This window comes from Copadichromis virginalis, linkage group LG20, assembly GCF_057382275.1.
Source record: "Copadichromis virginalis isolate Kocher_CV1m ecotype Utaka linkage group LG20, C_Virginalis_male_GT1.1, whole genome shotgun sequence".
Taxonomy (NCBI): Eukaryota; Metazoa; Chordata; class Actinopteri; order Cichliformes; family Cichlidae; genus Copadichromis; species Copadichromis virginalis.
The window spans coordinates 30,180,692-30,200,695 of NC_140637.1; the positions used below are offsets into that span (position 1 = coordinate 30,180,692).

A 20,004-nucleotide genomic window follows, 5' to 3' on the forward strand; every position below is an offset into this window, starting at 1 on the left:
CCAGTTTTTGAGTGAGCTGTTGGGGGATTATAGTGTTGAATGCTGAACTGAAATCTATGAACAGCATTCGAACATATGAGTCTTTTTTGTCCAGGTGTATGAGTGCATGGCAAACATAAGTATATGTTACTGTAGCCTCACAAAAAAGCTCTTTAACTGCATCTGAACAATAGGAAGGATAAAGATCATTTTAGAAGAAAAATCCTTCAATTTGTTCGATTTGTCAGATTAAGCTAAATAATTGCGCGGTTTTATAATGTCAGTGTTTGTGAACAGAGCCTGATATTCAGCCCTCGTCACAGGTTGAAGGAGAATCTCTATCCAATGAAAATAACCTCAACGGTATGTAAACCAATCAGATGCCTTTACGTAAGTGCGCCGATCCAGCCCATTGTCCAATCAACGCTGTTTGTAAATGCGGGCCTGAATCCCTCTTCAACCTTCTGCTTTCTGGAGGGGCACCTTCAACCAGGTCCGCGGTGCACTGGCAGCGGCTGTCTTAGTTGTAAAGAATAACTGGAAATAAGACTTTTAGACAGACACAATGTCGTTCCTCACTGTCACCAGGCTAGCGCCCAAACTACTTAATTCAAAGGTAAGAGAAACAGAATGAGCCTCGATGCCGCTTTCTTGGTTAAATCTGTGGACGTTTCCTTTAAGCTAACGTCGGGTTTGGTAGCTAACAGGCTAGCTTAGCCCTGTCAACCACATTGTGAAATGCAATTGGCCGAGTTTTTTGCAATTTGCTTAAACACTGACAAGAACTTTGATCATAGTAATGTATGGACCCTGTTTTTCGTAGATATTATTCAGAGACAGAAGCCGTGTTCTGTTTGACAGCTCGTATCTTGTTAGCTAACGGTAGCGCATGAATCATTGCACTCATGTTGGCCTTGTAGTGTCATAACTGTGGTATGTTGTCCAACCAGCACAGAGCAGACTCTTAACTTTACGCTACGAGTTTCTACTATTTGTAGTATAGCGTAATAACATTAAATTGTACTTTCTTTTAAATTCACTTTAAACTCTGTGTTTATTCACCATCGCAGTTGATCTTCATATTAAGATTTTAACCAACCATATAATGCTTATGTTTAAAATACAGCTGAATAGCCGGTATAAATCATTTTTCATAAATCAATTTTTATGTAATCAGGTTAGGTCCACTGAAAAGACCTCTCTTAAAATAAGAGCTATGAAGAGGCAGTCAGCAGACAATTACAGCGGAAAAAAGCTGCAAAAATCATATAATAAAACTTTATGATATCTAAAGGTAGAGATCATACTACTTACAAGGTAGAAGGGTGCATACCTTTGGAACATCTGGGGTTAAGAGGTGAAGTATTTATTATGTTGTGTGGTTAATAATATAATAGTTATGGGATGGTTTGAAAGCTTTACAAATGAATACCATAAGATAGCTTTTAATTCATGACGGGAAGGAAGTTCATTCAACCTTTTCAAAAAGAGCAGTGATGAGTATAAAATGTTGTATATTAGACGTGGTTTAACTGCAGAAGTATTTATAGGTACACCCCACAATCTTGAAGATGTCCATGGTCAAGGACAGGCATGAAGGTTGACTACAGTGGAGGAAGTCAGGGTTCTTTAATTATAAACAGTTTTATTTTCCCTTAAGTGAAAGTGTTTTGTAAGGGCATATAGCCATTTTTATTTTCTGCCTTTAAAACTCAGATTTGGCTGCTTGGAAAATGTTAAAGGTAGATGAAGCATAGTCATACTCTGAGCTAGGACAATTAGGTATTCATTAAAATGATTACATTGACAACTAGAGATCCCCTGTGGTGTTCTGTTTCTAATGGTAAAATTGCATGATTGATGATATAATCCCATCAGCAGCAGTCTGGGTTTTGTCTGTGAGGTTGGATATTAACCAGTTAAATGTGGCTTTATCTTGACATGGAGACAGAAGTAAGATTTATGGTTTATGAAATGGGCAGGGCACATTTAATATCTTATGTTTTTATAAATATCCAACATATCCAGTTGCATTTGGAAGAGCATATTGCTGTAATGTCCATTGAAAAAAATGTGATTATTTGAACAGATAAATGACTTTGTTTTAATTAAATCATTTAAAATATGCTTTGGCCAGCCTGTCAATCTTAAAGTACCCTTCCAGTGACCTTAGTCTACTGCTTTACTCCAGTGACCTCTCAGTATGAACTACTTGGTTGCCATATCAAGTCAAGTCTCCTACTACTGAAATAATAGAGATAATTTTTCAGTCATGGCGACTAAGTAGTGTCTCTCTTTCTTTGAAATCTCTATCATATGTGGGGACCTCACCTATGTCACAGTTACCTTTCTCTCTTATCATTTGTAATCTTTGCTCTGGAGATTTATTAGTAAGCTGTAGTTGCATAAGAACGTATGTGTCTGAACTATGAAAGTCATGTGATTTTTAGTAACACAATGAAGTCTTATAAAGGAGAGTCTCATGATTTATTTTTTTCTTGCTTCACATCATTTCATCTTTTGAAAAAGGGGATTGTTTTAAGTACCTCTAGATTTAAATGTCATTAAAATGTGTATTCCTTATACCAAGATGTCTGTTTTGATTTGTTTGTCCATAGAGAGGGTGGCTTTGTTGCTAATCACTCAAGTATCATGTGTTTCTTCTAAACACAGCCTCCGGAGGGGTTGCCTTTTTGTGTGGAGTACTTGCCATAGTTGCTCTTTAACCCTGGCTGATGGACAGTTGGGAGTGAGTGAGTTTAACTGGTGCTCTATATTTAAGACACTGAGCTGTTACATAATCTCCCCGATGCTCAGCTGGGTAAACTGTGTGTGTAGTGACGCACCCTACCTTTTTGTTTCGCTGAGCCTTGATGGTCCTGATTATTCAAAACGGTTGTGGTTATAAGGAGTAACTGTCTCCTGCCCATTGATAATCTACTGATATGTTTAAATGAACACACAGGAGTCGCATTTCACTAGTGAGCAAGACAGCCAGCTGAACTTCTCAATACTATCAATGAGTTTCCATTAAGAGTACTTTCATAAAAACTTTTTTTTTTAATTAATGCCTTGACATGAAAGGAAGGAGGCATCTTTTCCTAGTTTGTGAGTAATTAGGTTGCTTCACTCTGGATTTGCCCCTTGGATACATGTAATGGCTGGTTTACATTTTACCAACAGTTAGATCTGAAAGAATAAGACTAGATGTGCTTTTCCTGGCTTTACAGGACCAGTCTGATTGTTTTACACCAGCATTAACATTGTGAAAAAAACAAACTAGAAATGACACACGAGCGTGAATAATTTGTTTATTATAATGAGATTGTGGTGTGAGGTTTTTAGAAAAAGTGCACACTGTGCTGTTTGAAAGAGGTGGGGTAATATTTGTGACTTGGAACATCTCCACAGTATTGGCAGATAACACAAAGCCCCAGTTTGTGATCCGATTTTTTTTTTTTTTGGCCAGGTTGTCAGACTTTGAATGCACCTGAAACCTTCAGGTGCAGAATGCCCTGAAATGGCTGTCACTAGTGGCCTTTGTTGCAGGCCATGTACTGTGAACTACCCAGTTATAAGTGTTGTTGTTTTTTTAACTCTAAATTTTGGGCAAGTTTGAGTGGCAGTTATAAAACGATGAGGATGAAAATGGAGAAACTACTCTGAATAACTGCTTAGTTTAGTGAAAGCTATGTGTTATGCTACAAGGTACACTTTAATAGGTAAAATGCTAGAAAGAACCTGTAATTATATGTATTAGGCATGCACCAGTACAGAAAACAAACATTGTTACTGAAAATATGGTGCTCTACACTGTTATCGTCATATTAAAAAAATAAGATGGCATTTACCAACATCAGTAGCCGATATGTATTTGGTACCATGTAATGGTTAGTGTTCAGAAATTGTTTGATGAAGAGCAGGAATGGAAATGGGCTTGTGCTTGTAACAATCAGTGTAATATTGGTGTAGCACCAGTCTTGCACAAGGATACATTAACATTTGGAGGAGCCTCTAACCGAACCACTGACCTTCCAATTAGTAGCGCTACCTCCTGAGTGACAGCCATGCTAGTGCTGTGGACAAAACAAGCATACGGTATTATATAAATATAATACTGTTTGCTTGTAGTGTAATGTTTTTTTCTGGACCACAATAAGAACAGTTGTTACTGTGGGAAAGAGAAAAAAATTATTATAGAAAATGTTTTTTTTTTCCTGTGTAAAAGTTTCTGTACACTTGGTAAGAACACGGTGATTCGTTTAACATGTATATTGCTTACTACAGAGAAAGAGTTGGAGCCATTTCACTCACAGACTGATTGCAGTATTATCCTTAGAAATGTTTTGTCGCTTTTAAGGTCCTCCAAGGTTGTTTCATTTTAAATACAAGCAGTAGGTAGTCTAGAAATTCTGTTATTACTATAATGTTGTTTTGTTGTACTAACAATCCAAATTGTATTTCCTAATATGTTCTGCAGAATGCCTCTTTCCTATTTGTGGCTGCCAGAAATGCCAGCGCATCAACAACAGTAAGTGCATTTAATTTACTCCACTGTTTTCTGCTTGTTTTATATAGCTGTTCTGTAGTTTTACTGTTTGTGTTAACAACCTTTGGAAGAGACACTGGTTCTTACTCTGTGGTCTCTGTGAAGATATTGACATTTGTGGAGCAATAAATCATTTTTTTTCCTGAAATGTTTGCATAAAGTTTGTTTAACCACAGGTCACAAGGGAATGTAGTCTATTTTAAGGCTGAATGTTTATTCAAGGGCATTAAAGAGTAAACATCGTCTTTTACAGAATCTGAAGGATGTCCTCTCAGACCTCATTCCTAAAGAACAGACCAGGATCAAGAACTTCAAACAACAGTATGGGAAAACCAACATAGGGCAGATTACTGTAGACATGGTAAGTGGCGGAGATTTTTGCACACGTTTAGTGAGCTGAATAAAATAAGACCCTCACACAAGCGAGTCACTGAGCTGGATTCCTCAGATCGATTATATTAATTCAGGGAGGGCTTTACCTTGATGCAGATTAGCTGTGGCATGTTAGCTGCACATAATCCATGTAGGCCTGCCTGGTCTTGTTTACTGTGCCAGGTATCACTGTTCGGTCATCTCCCTCAAAGGTCACAAATTGTGCTGCTTCCTGCCAACAGGGATATTTGAGCTGGCACTTGCACTTTCTCTCTCGCACGCACGCACGCACGCACGCACGCACGCACGCACGCACGCACGCACGCACACCACTGCAACAAATCTATCCTCTTCCATCTATCAAACACTGCATCTAACTTGTTGCATTGTAGATTTAAGTTGAGCTTCATGTGTCACGGCAATAATGCATTCAGTGTCTATTAACTTATTATCCTGTGTGCAGAATTACAAACCTGAATAGTATTTAGGATGTTTCTTCCTGCCTTTATAAAGACATTTGGTGGACACTGATAGCAAAAGCAAAGAGGTGAGCTTCTGAAATGGTCTACTGATAAAAATAATCAGTAGATAAAATGTTTTAAAGTCCAGTATAGCGTAACTTTGTTACTACAAACACACACGGCTGTTTATATATATTATGGGCAAGACAATTTTCTGAATGTCATTCCATGTTTTTGTTTGTTTTCATCCATAGGTCTATGGGGGTATGAGGGGAATGAAGGGTCTGGTGTATGAAACCTCTGTGTTGGATCCTGAGGAGGTCAGTATCAGAGCTACAGAGAATACACTGATATATTATTGCAGATCTATTAGTGCCTGCGTTTGTTGGTACATTTGTATTTTTAAAAAAAAAGAAGGGGGGGGGGGGTTTGCAAGACAGAGGTGCCACACTAGGTTTGAGGTTGTTTAGAAACAGAACGAGTCAGTACTGCAAAGTAGTGCAGGTCAATATGGCCAAAAATATTTAGCCCGTTATATATTTGAAAATTTGCGATAACCATACAACTGACGTTATAACTGATGCAAGACAAAATATTTTACAACTCCATACCTCAAAACCCTGCATAACTTTATTTTCACTTAAAAAAGCAGCTGTTTTTTATGTGCATTAAAGCCATGTACAAATTTAACAGTGCAAACGCAAATTCCTTGCTGACAGTTTAACCAAAAGGCATTTCCAGTGGAAATGGGCCAACGTATCCTCAGCATAACCATGCATAATATCCACAAAAGTTAAAAGAGGTGCTTTGCAACATGAAACTGCAGTGTGCCAAATAAATAAGTCAAATGCGTACTTTTCAGACCATAAGGTGCACGGGATTGATTATAAGGCAGATTAAGCGAAACAAAACAGTCAGATAGCCTTGAGTTTAAAATCCGCTTCATACGCATAAGTGCCACACACACAATACGGTAAAATTATGTTGAAGCACTGTACGTATTACTCCACGAGGCTCCTGACTACGGTACTCTTAATGTTCCGACAATCCATCAAGCGGTGCGGCTTTTTAGTATGACTGGTAAGCTTCAACATTTTTTTGACAGTTTTCTGAGCGCTGTGTACCGCATAAAATTGGTTTGAGGTCAGTACGCACAACCAGAATTCATACAAAAGGCACACCGGATTGTAAGGTGCATTGTCAATTTTTGAGGAAATTAAAGGCTTTTAAGAGCACCGTATAGTCTGAAAAATACAGTAATAAGGACGGCCCGCTTACATGTTCTACAAAACACTTTGCTTTGGTGGCTATCTGACGGACAAAAATCAAACCAGTTCCACATCACTGAAGTTGAACCATTTTTATAAACCAATTCTGGTTCATCTGTTTCATTCAACGATCTGCTTTCGCCCTTCTCATTCTCTGTCGCCGCCACGCTTTTTCCACCATGTGTGTATGAAAATAAAGGCACTGCGCATGCGCGTTTTACCCATATTCTGTCACGATATTTAATTTTCTTATCATTGCCCAACATTACTGTGAACAGTATATTGTATATTATAGCTTGAAATTCAGGTTAATCTATATTAGAGATTAATGGTTGCTCTCTGCTCACGTTCAACATCGATGACAAAAGCGCAGAGTGCATAGTGTAAGTTCTCATAGCAGTGACCACTTGCTGCTCTGTGCGGAGAGTTCTTGGAAGTAATGTAGAAAAGGCAGCAGCCAGAAAGCTGCACTGGCATGACATGATATCTTAAATTTAAATCAGTTAAGGTTTTTGAACAAACATGTTATCAGTCAGACTCTAAACACAAAAAGCACAAGGTATTATTATGGTAAGCTTTTTTTCTGTTATTTTACTCTTAGCTGCATTAGCATTCCCTGTAGGCACTTGAGTTGATTGCTTTCTGGCCAAAGCTGAGGCACTCTGAGGCATTGAATCATCAATATTCATTGGTAGAGATGCAGCTTATATTAGCAGCTTGCCAGCACTCAATTGATTGTGCATTTGATGATAACAGGAATATGTAGCTAATTATCACAAATAACATTTACTTCAACATCTTCTCTCCCCTCTCATCTCTACTTTGATAATCAGGGCATCCGCTTCAGGGGCTACAGTATTCCAGAGTGTCAGAAGCTGCTGCCTAAAGCTCCAGGAGGTGAGGAGCCACTGCCCGAGGGTCTTTTCTGGCTGCTGGTCACAGGACAGGTCCCAACCGAGGAGCAGGTGAGTCGATGCAAGAAGTTATTGTCGTAAAATGTTGTTGCCTACTGGAGTTTCAGTGAGCAGCTATCTGTCATGGTATGTCAGATGCTGTCAAATCTCTTCAGAATGCTTCATCAAAACTGAATATTCTTGCAGTGCAGTAAATAAGGTGACTTTGGCACCTGGATCAGTTAAGGTACCAAATACGTGAATCATGACATTTTCTTTTGCATCATGGAAAGGTGAATAACAAGATGCTTGGCGTGTGTTCAGTTCAAGTGTATTTATGTAATGACAGATACAAATGTACAAAGGCTCAAGGCACATTAAATTTTAACCTTGGTTCTTCTCAAAGTGCAAACTGCCATCCTTGTTAAAAAATAAATAAATTCCGTGGCCTTGTCAAGGAAAAAATTTATATAGTAATCTTTAACTCAGAAATGTCTTAATTTCATTCGTTTCTAGTTATCCTCTACATTTAATTTTTCTTTAAGTTCACAATAAAAGAAATGGTAGCTTAACAGTAGTTTAAAAGCTAACTCAGTGAAAAACTGACAAATACACACAAACAACCAACTGAAGTGATATATTACACTAAATGTCTTGACGTGAGCATTTCTCTTGTGCAGCCTTTAAAAATATATTTGCGCTGAGTAACCAAAATTTTGAGAATCACTTAAGGCTCAAAAAAAAAAACAACCCACCCTTGAGCAAGAACCTGTTTGCAGTGGGGAGTAAAAAAACAGGCTCTGTGTGTGTGGCAGTCTGCCTTGATTGGTTGGGTTGAGGAAAGCGAAGATGAGCATTTTACAAACCAAATGACACAACAATAATAACCTCTGGGCAGGTTGGTAGGGCCAGTCACTGTTGATGAAATGCATGCAGTTTTAAACTCAAAGATTTGCAATTTTTGCAGAAAAAGGTACAGGGACAGAGAGGACAGAACAGAATGCACAAACTACAAGAAAGAAAATAGAAGCAAATGACATACAATACTATAATAAATAAATGCCTGCAGAGTGAAATACAGAACAGCACAAGACAGGTGCTCTGTGAGTTTAGAGGTCTCAGCAACATAGGCCTATGTAGCAGCAAGAGTCAGAATCAACTAAGCCAGCTCTAATTGTATCCATCAATCCATCCATCAATTTGCTTCCACTTTTCCTTTTCAAGTTTGCGGGTGGCGCTGGAGCCTATGCCAGCTGTCATAGGGCGAGAGGTGGGGTACACCCTGGACAAGTCGCCAGTCTGTCACAGGGCTAACACACAGAGACAGACAACCATTCGCGCTCACATTCACTCCCGCATTCACACCTATAGGCAATTTGGATTAATCAATTAACCTATCCCCCTAATTGTAATCATCAGTATTTAGTTTTTTGTACAGCGTCTGCCGCTGAAATATAAAAGCTACTTACGTTAATTTAAAAGCTCTGAGAAGCACAAGTAAGGCTGAGTGAAGTTTTCTATATGGAGCTGTGAGAATTTTAGAAAGTAGATACAAGAATAAGCTTGATTTTTACAGGGAATCAATAACCAAAGTCAATATCTAAGAAAAACTGTTTCTGAAATTTGGCGTGTATAAACTAGAGGTTGTATCTTGTTTTTACAACTGAGAAACAAGACACAATCTATAGGGATTTTATTGCTGCCAACTATCTCCTTACAGAATGATATGAGGACAACCTATGCTCCTTTCAAATGCTTGCAACTTTCAAGCGCACCTCTCTATCTGTTCTTCCTGCGTCTCATATCTGCTCAAATCAGCCAAGGAGGAAATGTTTATTCTCAACACACATTTGTCTCCTTATTGATCGAAGAGTTTTCTGAGATTTCTGCCTCATCTATTTATTTTGTGTCCATCTTTCTTTCCAGGTGAACTGGGTGTCCAAAGAGTGGGCAAAGAGAGCAGCACTTCCCTCTCATGTTGTCACCATGTTGGATAATTTCCCCACAAATCTGCACCCCATGTCCCAGTTCAGCGCTGCCATTACAGCTCTGAACAGTGAGAGCAGCTTTGCACGGGCCTACTCTGAGGGAGTCCACAAGTCCAAGTACTGGGAGGTGAGTTTACACCCATACCTTTTTTTGAAAAATATGGACTAATAGAAATTTTTTTTTTTTTTTTTTTTTTGCTCAAGAGACTGAATCACTTTAGACACAAGAACGCTTTCAGTTTGGTTTCATGTGGTCTTGTTGTGTAATTTATCTTTTTTTTTTTTTTTTAAAGTTTATCTATGAAGATTCTATGGACTTGATTGCCAAGCTCCCCTGCATTGCTGCCAAGATCTACCGTAACCTGTACCGTGAAGGCAGCAGTATCGGAGCTATCGACTCCAACCTCGACTGGTCCCACAACTTCACCAACATGCTGGGCTACAGTGATCCTCAGTTCACTGAGCTTATGAGGCTCTACCTCACTATCCACAGGTGCAACTTAAGATGCCTTTTTACATAAAACAAGTTGGATTTAATCTTATTTTTTTTCTAGTAACACTTGAATCAAAGTCTTGCCTTTTTAATCTAAGAATTAGAGATGTTAAGTCAGATGTCGAAAAGATGAGAATGAAACTCGCAAACCTATCTGGAGTTAGACAGCATGACATTATGTCACTACTTGGTTTGATTGATTAATGATGAGGATGATAGGTTTGTTTTTTTTTGTTTTTTTTCATCATCTGACCATCAAAACTAACCAAACTATTACAAACAGAAGCAGTAGTTCTCAGGTATAACACAGCCTGAGGTAACTACCTACAGGTTTCCTAAAGTGACCTTAAATTTATTTAGCATGACCTTTTTCTTTTTTTTTTTTCTCAAGCTTAGTTGAATTAGTTGCTTAATCCAGGTGGAAGGAACTGCAAATGTAATGACTGTTTCTCCAATTTTAATATGGACAGAAGCAAAAACTCTTCCCAGACTTTTTGGTTGATGTAGGTCAGTTAAGTAAGATGGGAGCCGACTGAGAATAGTATTGTAAATAGGAATATATATATATATATAGTAGTAGGGCTGCACGATTAATCGTTAGAAAATCGCGATCTCGATTCATACTTATGTGCGATCTCATTTCCAAATGACAACAATTTAAAAAAGAAAAAGAAGAAAAAAGATGACGATTGTACCACATTTTGATCCATCCGGGATGTAATCTGCATGAAAACAAGCGCTCACTCTTCCTGCTCAACAAATGACAAGGGCGGAGCCTTATACCACGTGATACAGAAGCTGTGCCGTGTGATGCTAAAATTGGCAGGGAAAAAACAACGGAGAGCACGTCAGGGATGACGAAAGTGACAGGAGAAAATCCGTCCCGGTCAACCACCCAAACATCAATAACGGGAACCTTATACAGCGCTTCCCTATACCCGTCAAACTCCCGCAGGCACAAAGAACTTACAGAGGCTATCACTTATCACCTGACCAAAGATATGGCTCCCATCAACACTGTGCAAAACGAGGGATTTAGGAAAATGATCAACATCCTAGACAAACGCTACACAGTGCCGTCCCGCAACTATTTTTCTATTGTTGCACTACCTGCTCTATACACACAGTGTCGAGCAACGGTGGAGACGGAATTTCAAGCAGTACAACATTTTGCGACAACAACAAAACGTGAGACATTTGTTGTTTTTATGTTTATTTATTGTTTTTATGTTCAGTCTCAACTGTTACGAAGTTGATGTGCAGTTAATAAGTGCAATAAATATTTATACTGGAAAAGAAAATCGTGAGAGAATCGTGATCTCAATTCTAAGCCAAAAAATCGTGATTCTCATTTTATGCAAAATCGTGCAGCCCTATGTAGTAGTGTAGTCTACAACACAGTGTTGGGTGTGATGCGTTACTAAGTAACGCGTTACTGTAATTAAATTACTTTTCCACTGAAAAAGTAGAGTAACTGATTACTGTTCATTTTTAGGTATTTTAATTACAGTTACTTACAATGTACTTGCGTTACATTGTAGAATAATTAAACTCGCTGAATATCATTATTTCATTTCAATAATTTATCTTCTAAACGTAGAAGTAAACTCTGCCGCTTTAACATCGCTGTAGTGCAGGTGCACGTCATTTCGCGCCAGTTTGCTGCATAGTCGTATTCTAAAGCGGAAGATGTCGGACTCGACTGAAGCGTGTGGCTGTTTTATGAAACGGAAATATTCCCGTCTCTTAACTTTTCTGAAACAAGCAGACAAGAACATTACAGTAATATGTAAGCTATGTCCTGGGGAGAAAAAAACTCAGCCGTTGTTAATAGCATGAGTAATCTACTGACACGAGAGCATAGACGAACACTTCTGAGTGATCCTTGTTCATCATCCATGGATAACACCGCGGCAACTCCTGCTAATCAGGCAAAACTTGATTTTACTTCAGCAGCGTAGAAATTGTCTGAAGGTGAGCTTAAAAAATGATTGCAGGCTACATTGTGGAAGAGATGCTACCGCTGCGTACTGTAGAGTCTCCGTCTTTCAAAAAATGTATTTATTATTTAAAGAGTTTAATTTCTATTGTTTGTCCACTCAAGGTTTATATGGTTTTTAAAAAGTATTTAGTTAAATTACTTACTGAGTAATTAAGTTACTTTTCTGACACAGTAATTAGATAAGTATTTTAAATACAATATTGATTAAGTAATTAGTAATTAATTACTTTTTAAAGTAACTTAACACTGCTACAACATGACAAAACAGACCATCCAACCTGAGTGTGCAATGATGTGCAAAGGCTTTAAGGTTTGAGTGCTGAGGTAATGAATCTCAGTGCTCCTGAATAAACAGAATCCACTGTTGCTAAGGTGCATGTATATAAATAAAATCGCTATTATCAGACAGACAGAAGTTAGAGCAGCGAGGCTTTTTCTTGCCTCAAAAGAAATGCTGGGTTGAAAAAAAAGAAAGGAGAAAAAAAAAGAAATTTAACCAAGAAAGTAGCATCTTCAGTTATTTATGTGGAGAAATTCCTGCTTTTTACTGTGACAGCAGTCCTCTTATCCTGAATTTGATGCAATATACAATAAAAATAGATATTGGTTTACACAGTCTGCAGTTTGTTTAGCAGTCAAACATGCCATGTAGGATATGTGCACTGAAAAAAAACAGACAAACTCTAGGAGCAAATTCAATTTATCTCCCACACAGATGGTTCTGCTCAGATAAAAAGGATTGACAACTCTCCAGCCTCCCCAGTGTTACTATTTGCCATTGTGATGAAGTGTAGACTTAAATGGCACACTCTAGAAACCTTACTGTTAGAATTATAATTTTAATGTGTTCATTACTATGTGTTTTTGTGTGTTTGTAAAATTGTAGTGATCATGAAGGAGGCAATGTCAGTGCTCACACTAGCCACCTAGTGGGGAGTGCCCTGTCTGACCCCTACCTGTCCTTCAGCGCTGCCATGAATGGTTTGGCCGGTCCTCTCCATGGCCTGGCCAATCAGGTTAGTAATGCACAGATCATCATTTTCATTCTGTTTTCACACTGAGAGATTTGATAGAAACAACTTGGCGATCCCAAGTTAATCCCCCATTCATCTTTTTATAAAGAAAGCATTTTCATTAGGAAGACTGCAGTGGATATTATGTGATAATGATTTTTATTTCAGTCAGTTTATTACAATTGTTCCAAAAACACTACATACAACACTTTAATTATTTGATTTTTACCAAAAAACTAAGAAATCTGATGAGGAAAAAAACTGAAAACAAGTTTAATGTGTAGTTTAATGGTTGGTTCATAATTGTTTAATGCCTTTATAATCTCATAGATCTCTTCTGTAGCATATAGATGGGTTAGAGTTTATTTCGCCATACCTTCTTACTAATATTAAAGATGACCGAGTTCTGCTAATCAGCTTTACTGTCACAGGCCTGGTATTCTGAATACTAGCTTACTGTCACATTGTCACAACACTTGATTAAAACGGATCATTAAATTATTAGACACTTCTGTGTTTTTAATCACACATCAAAATATCCACTGTGGTAGAAGCCTTTTTTGAAACAACCTTGTCACCTTTGTGCCAACATGGCAACATAATCATTGAGGACTTGGCTGTTTTTTGGTCAGTGCAGTAGACAAACACTAAAGGTGAAAATGACAAAGAACCAAGAGTTCAGAGTCAAACTGCTGTGGTGCTCAATTATAAATATTATTTTAGAGTTCAATAACGTTCACAAAGCACTGCTTGATTACCAGCACCCGAGGGAAGCTCTACCCTCCTTTTATTAGCTAGCAATTTGTCAAAGCTGCTTCTACCTCCTCCAATAAATTTTGGCATCTGTTTAATTACTATCCATCCATTTTCTTAAGTGCTTATCCAATTATAGTGTCAGGGGGGCTGGAGCCTATCCCTGCTTCATTTATTTATTAGCTACTTAACTAGTTAAATACAGTCATATGATATGACCAACTATTATGAGCAGTTGTACAGTAACCTATGATTTTTGGATTAAAATGTTCATAATGATTTTTTTTCTTTCAATTTGCGCTTTGCTCACATATTTGACATATTGACACTTAAAATGAGTTTTGGTTTGATTTCAAACACAGTGCCAACAAAAATACAGCAGAAAATTCACTTAGCTTATGAATGTGTGTTTTGTTTTGTCTTGTTTTGTGGGTTTTTGCTGCACCTACAGGAGGTACTGGTGTGGCTGACTGCTCTGCAGAAGGAGTTGGGAGGAGAGGTGTCTGATGAGAGGATGAGGGATTATATCTGGAACACACTCAAGTCTGGAAGGGTAAATAAGCACCACATCCGCAAACAAACAACTCTAGTTATTATTATGACTTCATTTTCCACTCTCACTCATTTTCAGAATAACACTTCTGGTGATGTCAGGGGTCCAGTTGTTTCTACCAGAAGTTACAGCTAGATTTAGGAACCTTTGGAGGAGCTCAAACCAGATTCTTTGTTAAAAGAAAAAATTAACACTTTAAAAAGTCCCTAGTGGGCTTTTGTTGTTTTCTAAAAGAGTAGAAACTTTGGGCATGAGGCTTTCTGCATTGAACATTTCTAATTGGTTCTAATCTCCCTAAAAGTGTGTGAAATCTGTTAGGACCCCATTGTCAAAGCAGTAACTCGAAAGCAACATCAACACAACAAGTTGCTTATTGTTGTTGCAGTGTTGTCACTTTATATGGCATCATTGTTTTTTATAGTCTTCCTTCACCTACAGGACTAAGAGGAGTAGTTGATTTAATGTTGGCACAAAGAAAGTTGTGTAATTACAACAGTTTGTTGTTGTTTTTTTGTTTCCAAAACCAAGAAATTGCTATTATTACAATTTTTATAATTTACTATATTTTACACCTGATTTACTCTGACCTTCATCTAAACCTTCATATTCTAGTTTGATTTACCGATTAACTAAATTCTGTTTTTGTCTTTCATAATAGGTTAAAATTGTTAATGTATACCATAAAGAATTTGTAAAATAATAGTATTTTAGCACAGACAGAACGGTGTTGATGTCACCTAACAGCAAGTGGTTTTACATGTAAGTTCTGCACCTGGTTGGTTTCTTCTGGTTTTGTTCCCCAAAACATGCATGCTAGGGTAATTAGTGATTGTAAATTGACCTTATGGGTGTGTTTAAGTTCTTAATGCGTTTCTGAAGGTCTCGTGAGTACTTAGTTGTCAGAGAGACTAGAAGAGTGCACTGTCAGGTTAAAAATGTTGGGTTTCTTGGCTGTAGGTGGTTCCAGGTTATGGCCATGCTGTCCTAAGGAAGACTGATCCACGTTATACCTGCCAGCGTGAGTTTGCCCTGAAGCATCTGCCCAGTGACCCCATGTTCAAGATGGTTGCCCAGCTTTACAAGATTGTACCCAATGTGCTCCTGGAGCAGGGTAAGGCCAAGAACCCCTGGCCCAATGTAGATGCTCACAGTGGAGTGCTGCTGCAGGTAAGACCTGGGATTATAATCATGCATTTGTTATCTAACTGAAATAATCACAGATGCTGAAGTAACTGACTGCTTTCCTGTTTGTGTGTATGTTCAGTACTATCAAATGACTGAAATGAACTACTACACTGTGCTCTTCGGTGTGTCCCGTGCTCTCGGCGTGCTGGCCCAGCTGGTGTGGAGTAGAGCCCTGGGCTTCCCCCTGGAGCGCCCGAAGTCCATGAGCACAGATGGACTGATGTCTCTGGTTGGAGCAAAGTCAGGCTGAAGCACCAACCTGGAAGTAGCTGTGGGTTAGTGTTAAGGGTGGGAGGAGGTGGAAACATCAAAAAGCAGACATAAGTTGACCCCTTGTCATTTCCAACCCCAGGGATTTAGAGGATTCAAAGAGACAGTATGTGTTTAATGCCATTTCACAAAAAAAGGGCCTTTTTAAATTGTCATAGCATTAGTCTTCAAGTGTGTTTAGTTAATCACTGACAGGCTTTCCAATCATGTCTCTCTATCTAAAACATGAGCAGAACAAACTTTATATATGGCCACGGTAGGCTCAAACTACCTACCACTTTTAGGTCTGCTAGCATTGCTAAGATTTCCCCTGAGCGGTGCTTCTCATTGGACACTGGGTCTAAACTAAGAATAGGTAGTGGCATTCAAAGGGAATTGTGCACTTCCTTTGTATTTAAGCTTCTACGTTTAAAAATCTGACTAAATCTTTTTGGCCACTACAGTGATGTGTTGTAGAGGATACTTCCAAGCAAAATACAGTTTTGTCACACAGCTCTAATTTTATTTTTTCGTCTATGCAAAGTTGTCATCCCACCCAGTTGATCGATGCGTTTCACTCCCACTTATGAACACTCCAGTGTAACGGGAAAAAAAGGTCCTCACTAGTAAAAATCCTAGAAAGCCGTTTAAGAAAAAATATTTGTTTAAAGACACTGCCCCTTTAAATCTCTGGTCTCCCCTTTTTTTCTCTCTCTCTAACTTGTAGTTTTTTCTTTTTTCTAGATGACCTGTAATACCTCTATGATCAAAATAACAGTCTTTATTAAAATTTGTTTCCTTGGTCTTATTTTCCTCAAAATAATTTCCTATTTTTTTAATGGGTTTCTTATATTACGAATCGCTGAGAATCAGGACTAATGAAGGTAACTGATACAGATTTGAGCAAAGGGTGTTGTAACTGGCAACCTGTAGGAAATCCTTAAGAGCAAGCTTGAATAAAAACAGGATGGGAGGGGGGGCTTTGTAGAGTTTTGTTGTTTTTAAGTCTTCTTTTATTTGACTGTATGTTCATGTCTTTATCCCAGCAGCAGAGCACTTCAAATGACAATTGTAAAGTTATGATGTATTTGATTGGATTTCCTAAATTGTAACAGTAGAAAATCTCCCCCCTTTTTTTTTCTTTTGGTGTTAAATGATGTATAAAAATATATTTGGGTTTGAATTTTGTTGTGGTTTTATTTATACTCTGTGTACATAGGTATATATATGTATAGCATTAATGTATGAGCTGTAAGCATTCACTTGCTGCTTATAACCACAATGAGCACCACAGTTTACCAGCAGTGTAGTCGTGCCCACTATATGTCCAGTTTCGCTGGTCACTGTGAATTTCTGACAATGAACAAAAAAAAAACAACTGCAGCTATCTTCTGTATATAGAGTTTATTCCCAAGCTCTGTTTCCTCAGCTGGTGCTGTATTTCAGGTATTTCACTTGAATGTGTCAAGCTTGCTCTTAAGTTCTGGGTTTCTCAACACTCCATTTTTGTCTAGTTAGAGTTCTTGCGTATTTCCTCCTAAGAATACTCTTTAACGTGTTCGCTCCGATACTTGATTCTCTCTGCTCTGCTCTTCTGGCTTTTTCGGGCACGTGTTTTGTGTTTTATTGTAGTGTTCTTCCATTTGGCAGGTTGTTCAACAGATGTGGTTATTTTGATCGTAGAGGAGCTTAAGGGTTGTAACTGGGGGGAATCATTAGAGAAACACTTGGGGGCGGGGGGACAGGGCTGGATGGGTCAAATGGGCAAGAAAAGCTTGAAACAACTATTGGAAAACCTTAGAAATAAATGAAAATTAAAGGTTTTTATTAACACTTGTTTGGTCTCATTTTCTTCATAAGTGCTTGAAAAAGAAATTGTGATGTAATTCCAGGTCCAGTTGCATGTAACCTTTGAAATTACCAGGATTTCTGAAGTGATTACCCAAATGGTCTATACCCTCCTTGTAATACACAAACACAGTCTCACAAAACGCTGTCTTTTAGCCATTGCTAACAGTTGTTAAGCTTTCACGATTTAAAAAGGACTGAAATAATAGTTAACAATCATTATTAATGGCTGTGGAAAAAAAATTTTTTAACAATTAAATTTGCACTTGTTAGATACCGTATTATACACTTACTGGACACTGTTAGTTACACCCTGCTAGTACCAGGTTAGACTCTTGTTTTCATTACTGCCTTATTTCATCATGGCATTTAGCAAGATAGTGGAAATTTCTTTTGTCCATATTTACATGATAGCATTACACAGTTGCTTCTGATCTGTTGGCTGTACATCTATAATGTGAATGTCTTTGACGTTTAAACGATACTCAGTTGGTACAGTTGGAATCTAAACTGGGCTGAGGAAAATATCACTCATAAGGTTCCAGCAACAGCCTGAACGGTTGATACAAGCCAGTGTGGAAGCATGCTTTCAGGCTGTTTATACCAACAGCAATGGAAATTCATCAACCCAACATTCAGTCTACTGTTTTCCAGTTATGGTGAGCCTCAGTTTTCTATTATCTGACCGGAGTGGCACCCAGTGTGCTCTTCTGCTGCTGGATTCTATCGGATCCAAGATTTGTCAAGTGTCTGTGAAGGTTCTCAGTCATCCAGGTCATCGTAGTCTAAGGAGCTTGCAAAGACAAAACTCCTAAACACTAACTTAACAAGGTAGTGTATGCTCTACAGTGCAGTGAGGAATGCTCAGACCTCTACATCGGAGAGACCAAACAGACACTTCATAAAAGCATGGCACAACATAGAAGAGCCACCTCCACAGGACATCTGCATCTAAAGGAGGATGCCAGTGTTCCCATTTTGGACAGAGCAGAAGGATGGTGTGAAAGAACCCATCTATGTCAACTGTGAACGGCCATCTTTGAACAGAGGCGGTGGTTCACCACACCAACTGTCTGCCATCTATATTTTTATATTGACATCCTTTGTTGTGTTCCTACCTTTTAAGTTTCTTGGTTAGGTTAAACTACCGTAAGGTGTTAACTGATGCCTTAATGCCCACTCACATCCTGGGCAATTTGACCTCAATAAATCACATGATAGGGTGGGGATGGGTTTCACAATGGATTCACCTGAAACCTTGGCTGACTGTGAGACACACCCGTTTTCAGACCTTGGACCTTGTGATTAGGTAGAGGATCAATAGAGGGTCCATGACCCTCTTGCGGACACTCCCATAGGGCTTAAAATCTGGGACTCTCCACCAATTGCGCTTAGAACTGAAGAAGCTTCTCGGATGAAAGGTGAAACATCTTCAAGACAAAACTTAAAGAAAAGAAGTCCAGACGCTTTTGTTTCCAAGCTCCTTAGACATTTCATTTTGTTCCCCATTCAGATGCTTGACTGGAGCATCACAAGTTCATCTTGACCATGCCATGCATGCCTAAATGAATTGAGTTGTTGCCATGCGATCGGCTGATTAGATATTTGGGTTAAAGAGCAGTTGAACAAGTGTACCTAAAATTCAGGAGCAAATGTAATAAACAGTGAATATAACAGGACCAAAACTGCATTCTCCAGCTTCAGTCTGGTGATTTACACCCTTACCTACCTACTTATTATCTATTTAAACAAGTATTAGACTTTACACTTGCATCCAAATAATTTTTGAAAATGCTTTACACAGTAAATATTAGCAGTTTACTAAGATGTATAAACATAATTTGCATTTTTATAATAACCAGATAATGATCTTCAAACCAATGAATTCATTAGTAAACCTTATGTCCATTTGTTAACAGCAGTTAATTTCCCTTATTGTGGACTTTGTGTGTCGCTGTAATGCTCCTGATTCAAAGACCATTCACACTGAGCAATCTTTACTGAGAACATCACTTCTTGTCAGTTCACACACTTTGAATGCCTTTATTTATAGGAAGGGCACCTCTTCAACTCACACTTCCAAAATGAGATCCTTAGCTGGAACACTTGACCTCAAAACTCACTTCTCCTTTTGGAGAAGCTGTTCCACAGAGGTTTACCTTTTTCCATCTCACACTGTGTGGTTATTCAGTGTGGACCATAAAATATGAAAAGCATAAATGTTTAAAGATGTTGAACTTGTCAGCTGTTGTGACTTTAGATAAAAAAAAATATATTTTATGAGTGATTAGTGCTACTTGATAACTTCAAAGGGATTACAGACTTTTTTTTTCTTGCAATGGTGTGTGGCATTTCAAAATGATTTATGACAGTGACAGGTGAGGTCAGTTAGGTAAAT

General features: G+C 38.3%; 1 protein-coding gene across 1 annotated transcript; it reads left to right on the plus strand.

The window, feature by feature from the left end:
* The first annotated feature begins 413 nt into the window (after positions 1 to 413).
* cs (citrate synthase) lies at positions 414 to 17,594 on the plus strand. The gene is made up of 11 exons (XM_085443496.1): positions 414 to 595; positions 4,460 to 4,510; positions 4,782 to 4,889; positions 5,616 to 5,681; positions 7,463 to 7,594; positions 9,449 to 9,637; positions 9,804 to 10,003; positions 12,892 to 13,021; positions 14,223 to 14,324; positions 15,282 to 15,491; positions 15,589 to 17,594. The coding sequence occupies exons 1-11, from the start codon at positions 545 to 547 to the stop codon at positions 15,757 to 15,759; spliced, it is 1,410 nt and encodes a 469-aa protein (XP_085299622.1). The 5' UTR covers positions 414 to 544; the 3' UTR covers positions 15,760 to 17,594.
* The last annotated feature ends 2,410 nt before the right edge of the window (positions 17,595 to 20,004 follow it).

Excerpts from the sequence above, each read along its gene's own strand:
- cs (XM_085443496.1), top strand. The coding sequence starts at position 545 with ATGTCGTTCCTCACTGTCACCAGGCTAGCGCCCAAACTACTTAATTCA. Across the intron at positions 596-4,459 it reads CCAAACTACTTAATTCAAAG|AATGCCTCTTTCCTATTTGT; the intron begins GTAAGAGAAACA and ends TATGTTCTGCAG. Across the intron at positions 9,638-9,803 it reads ACAAGTCCAAGTACTGGGAG|TTTATCTATGAAGATTCTAT; the intron begins GTGAGTTTACAC and ends TTTTTTTTAAAG.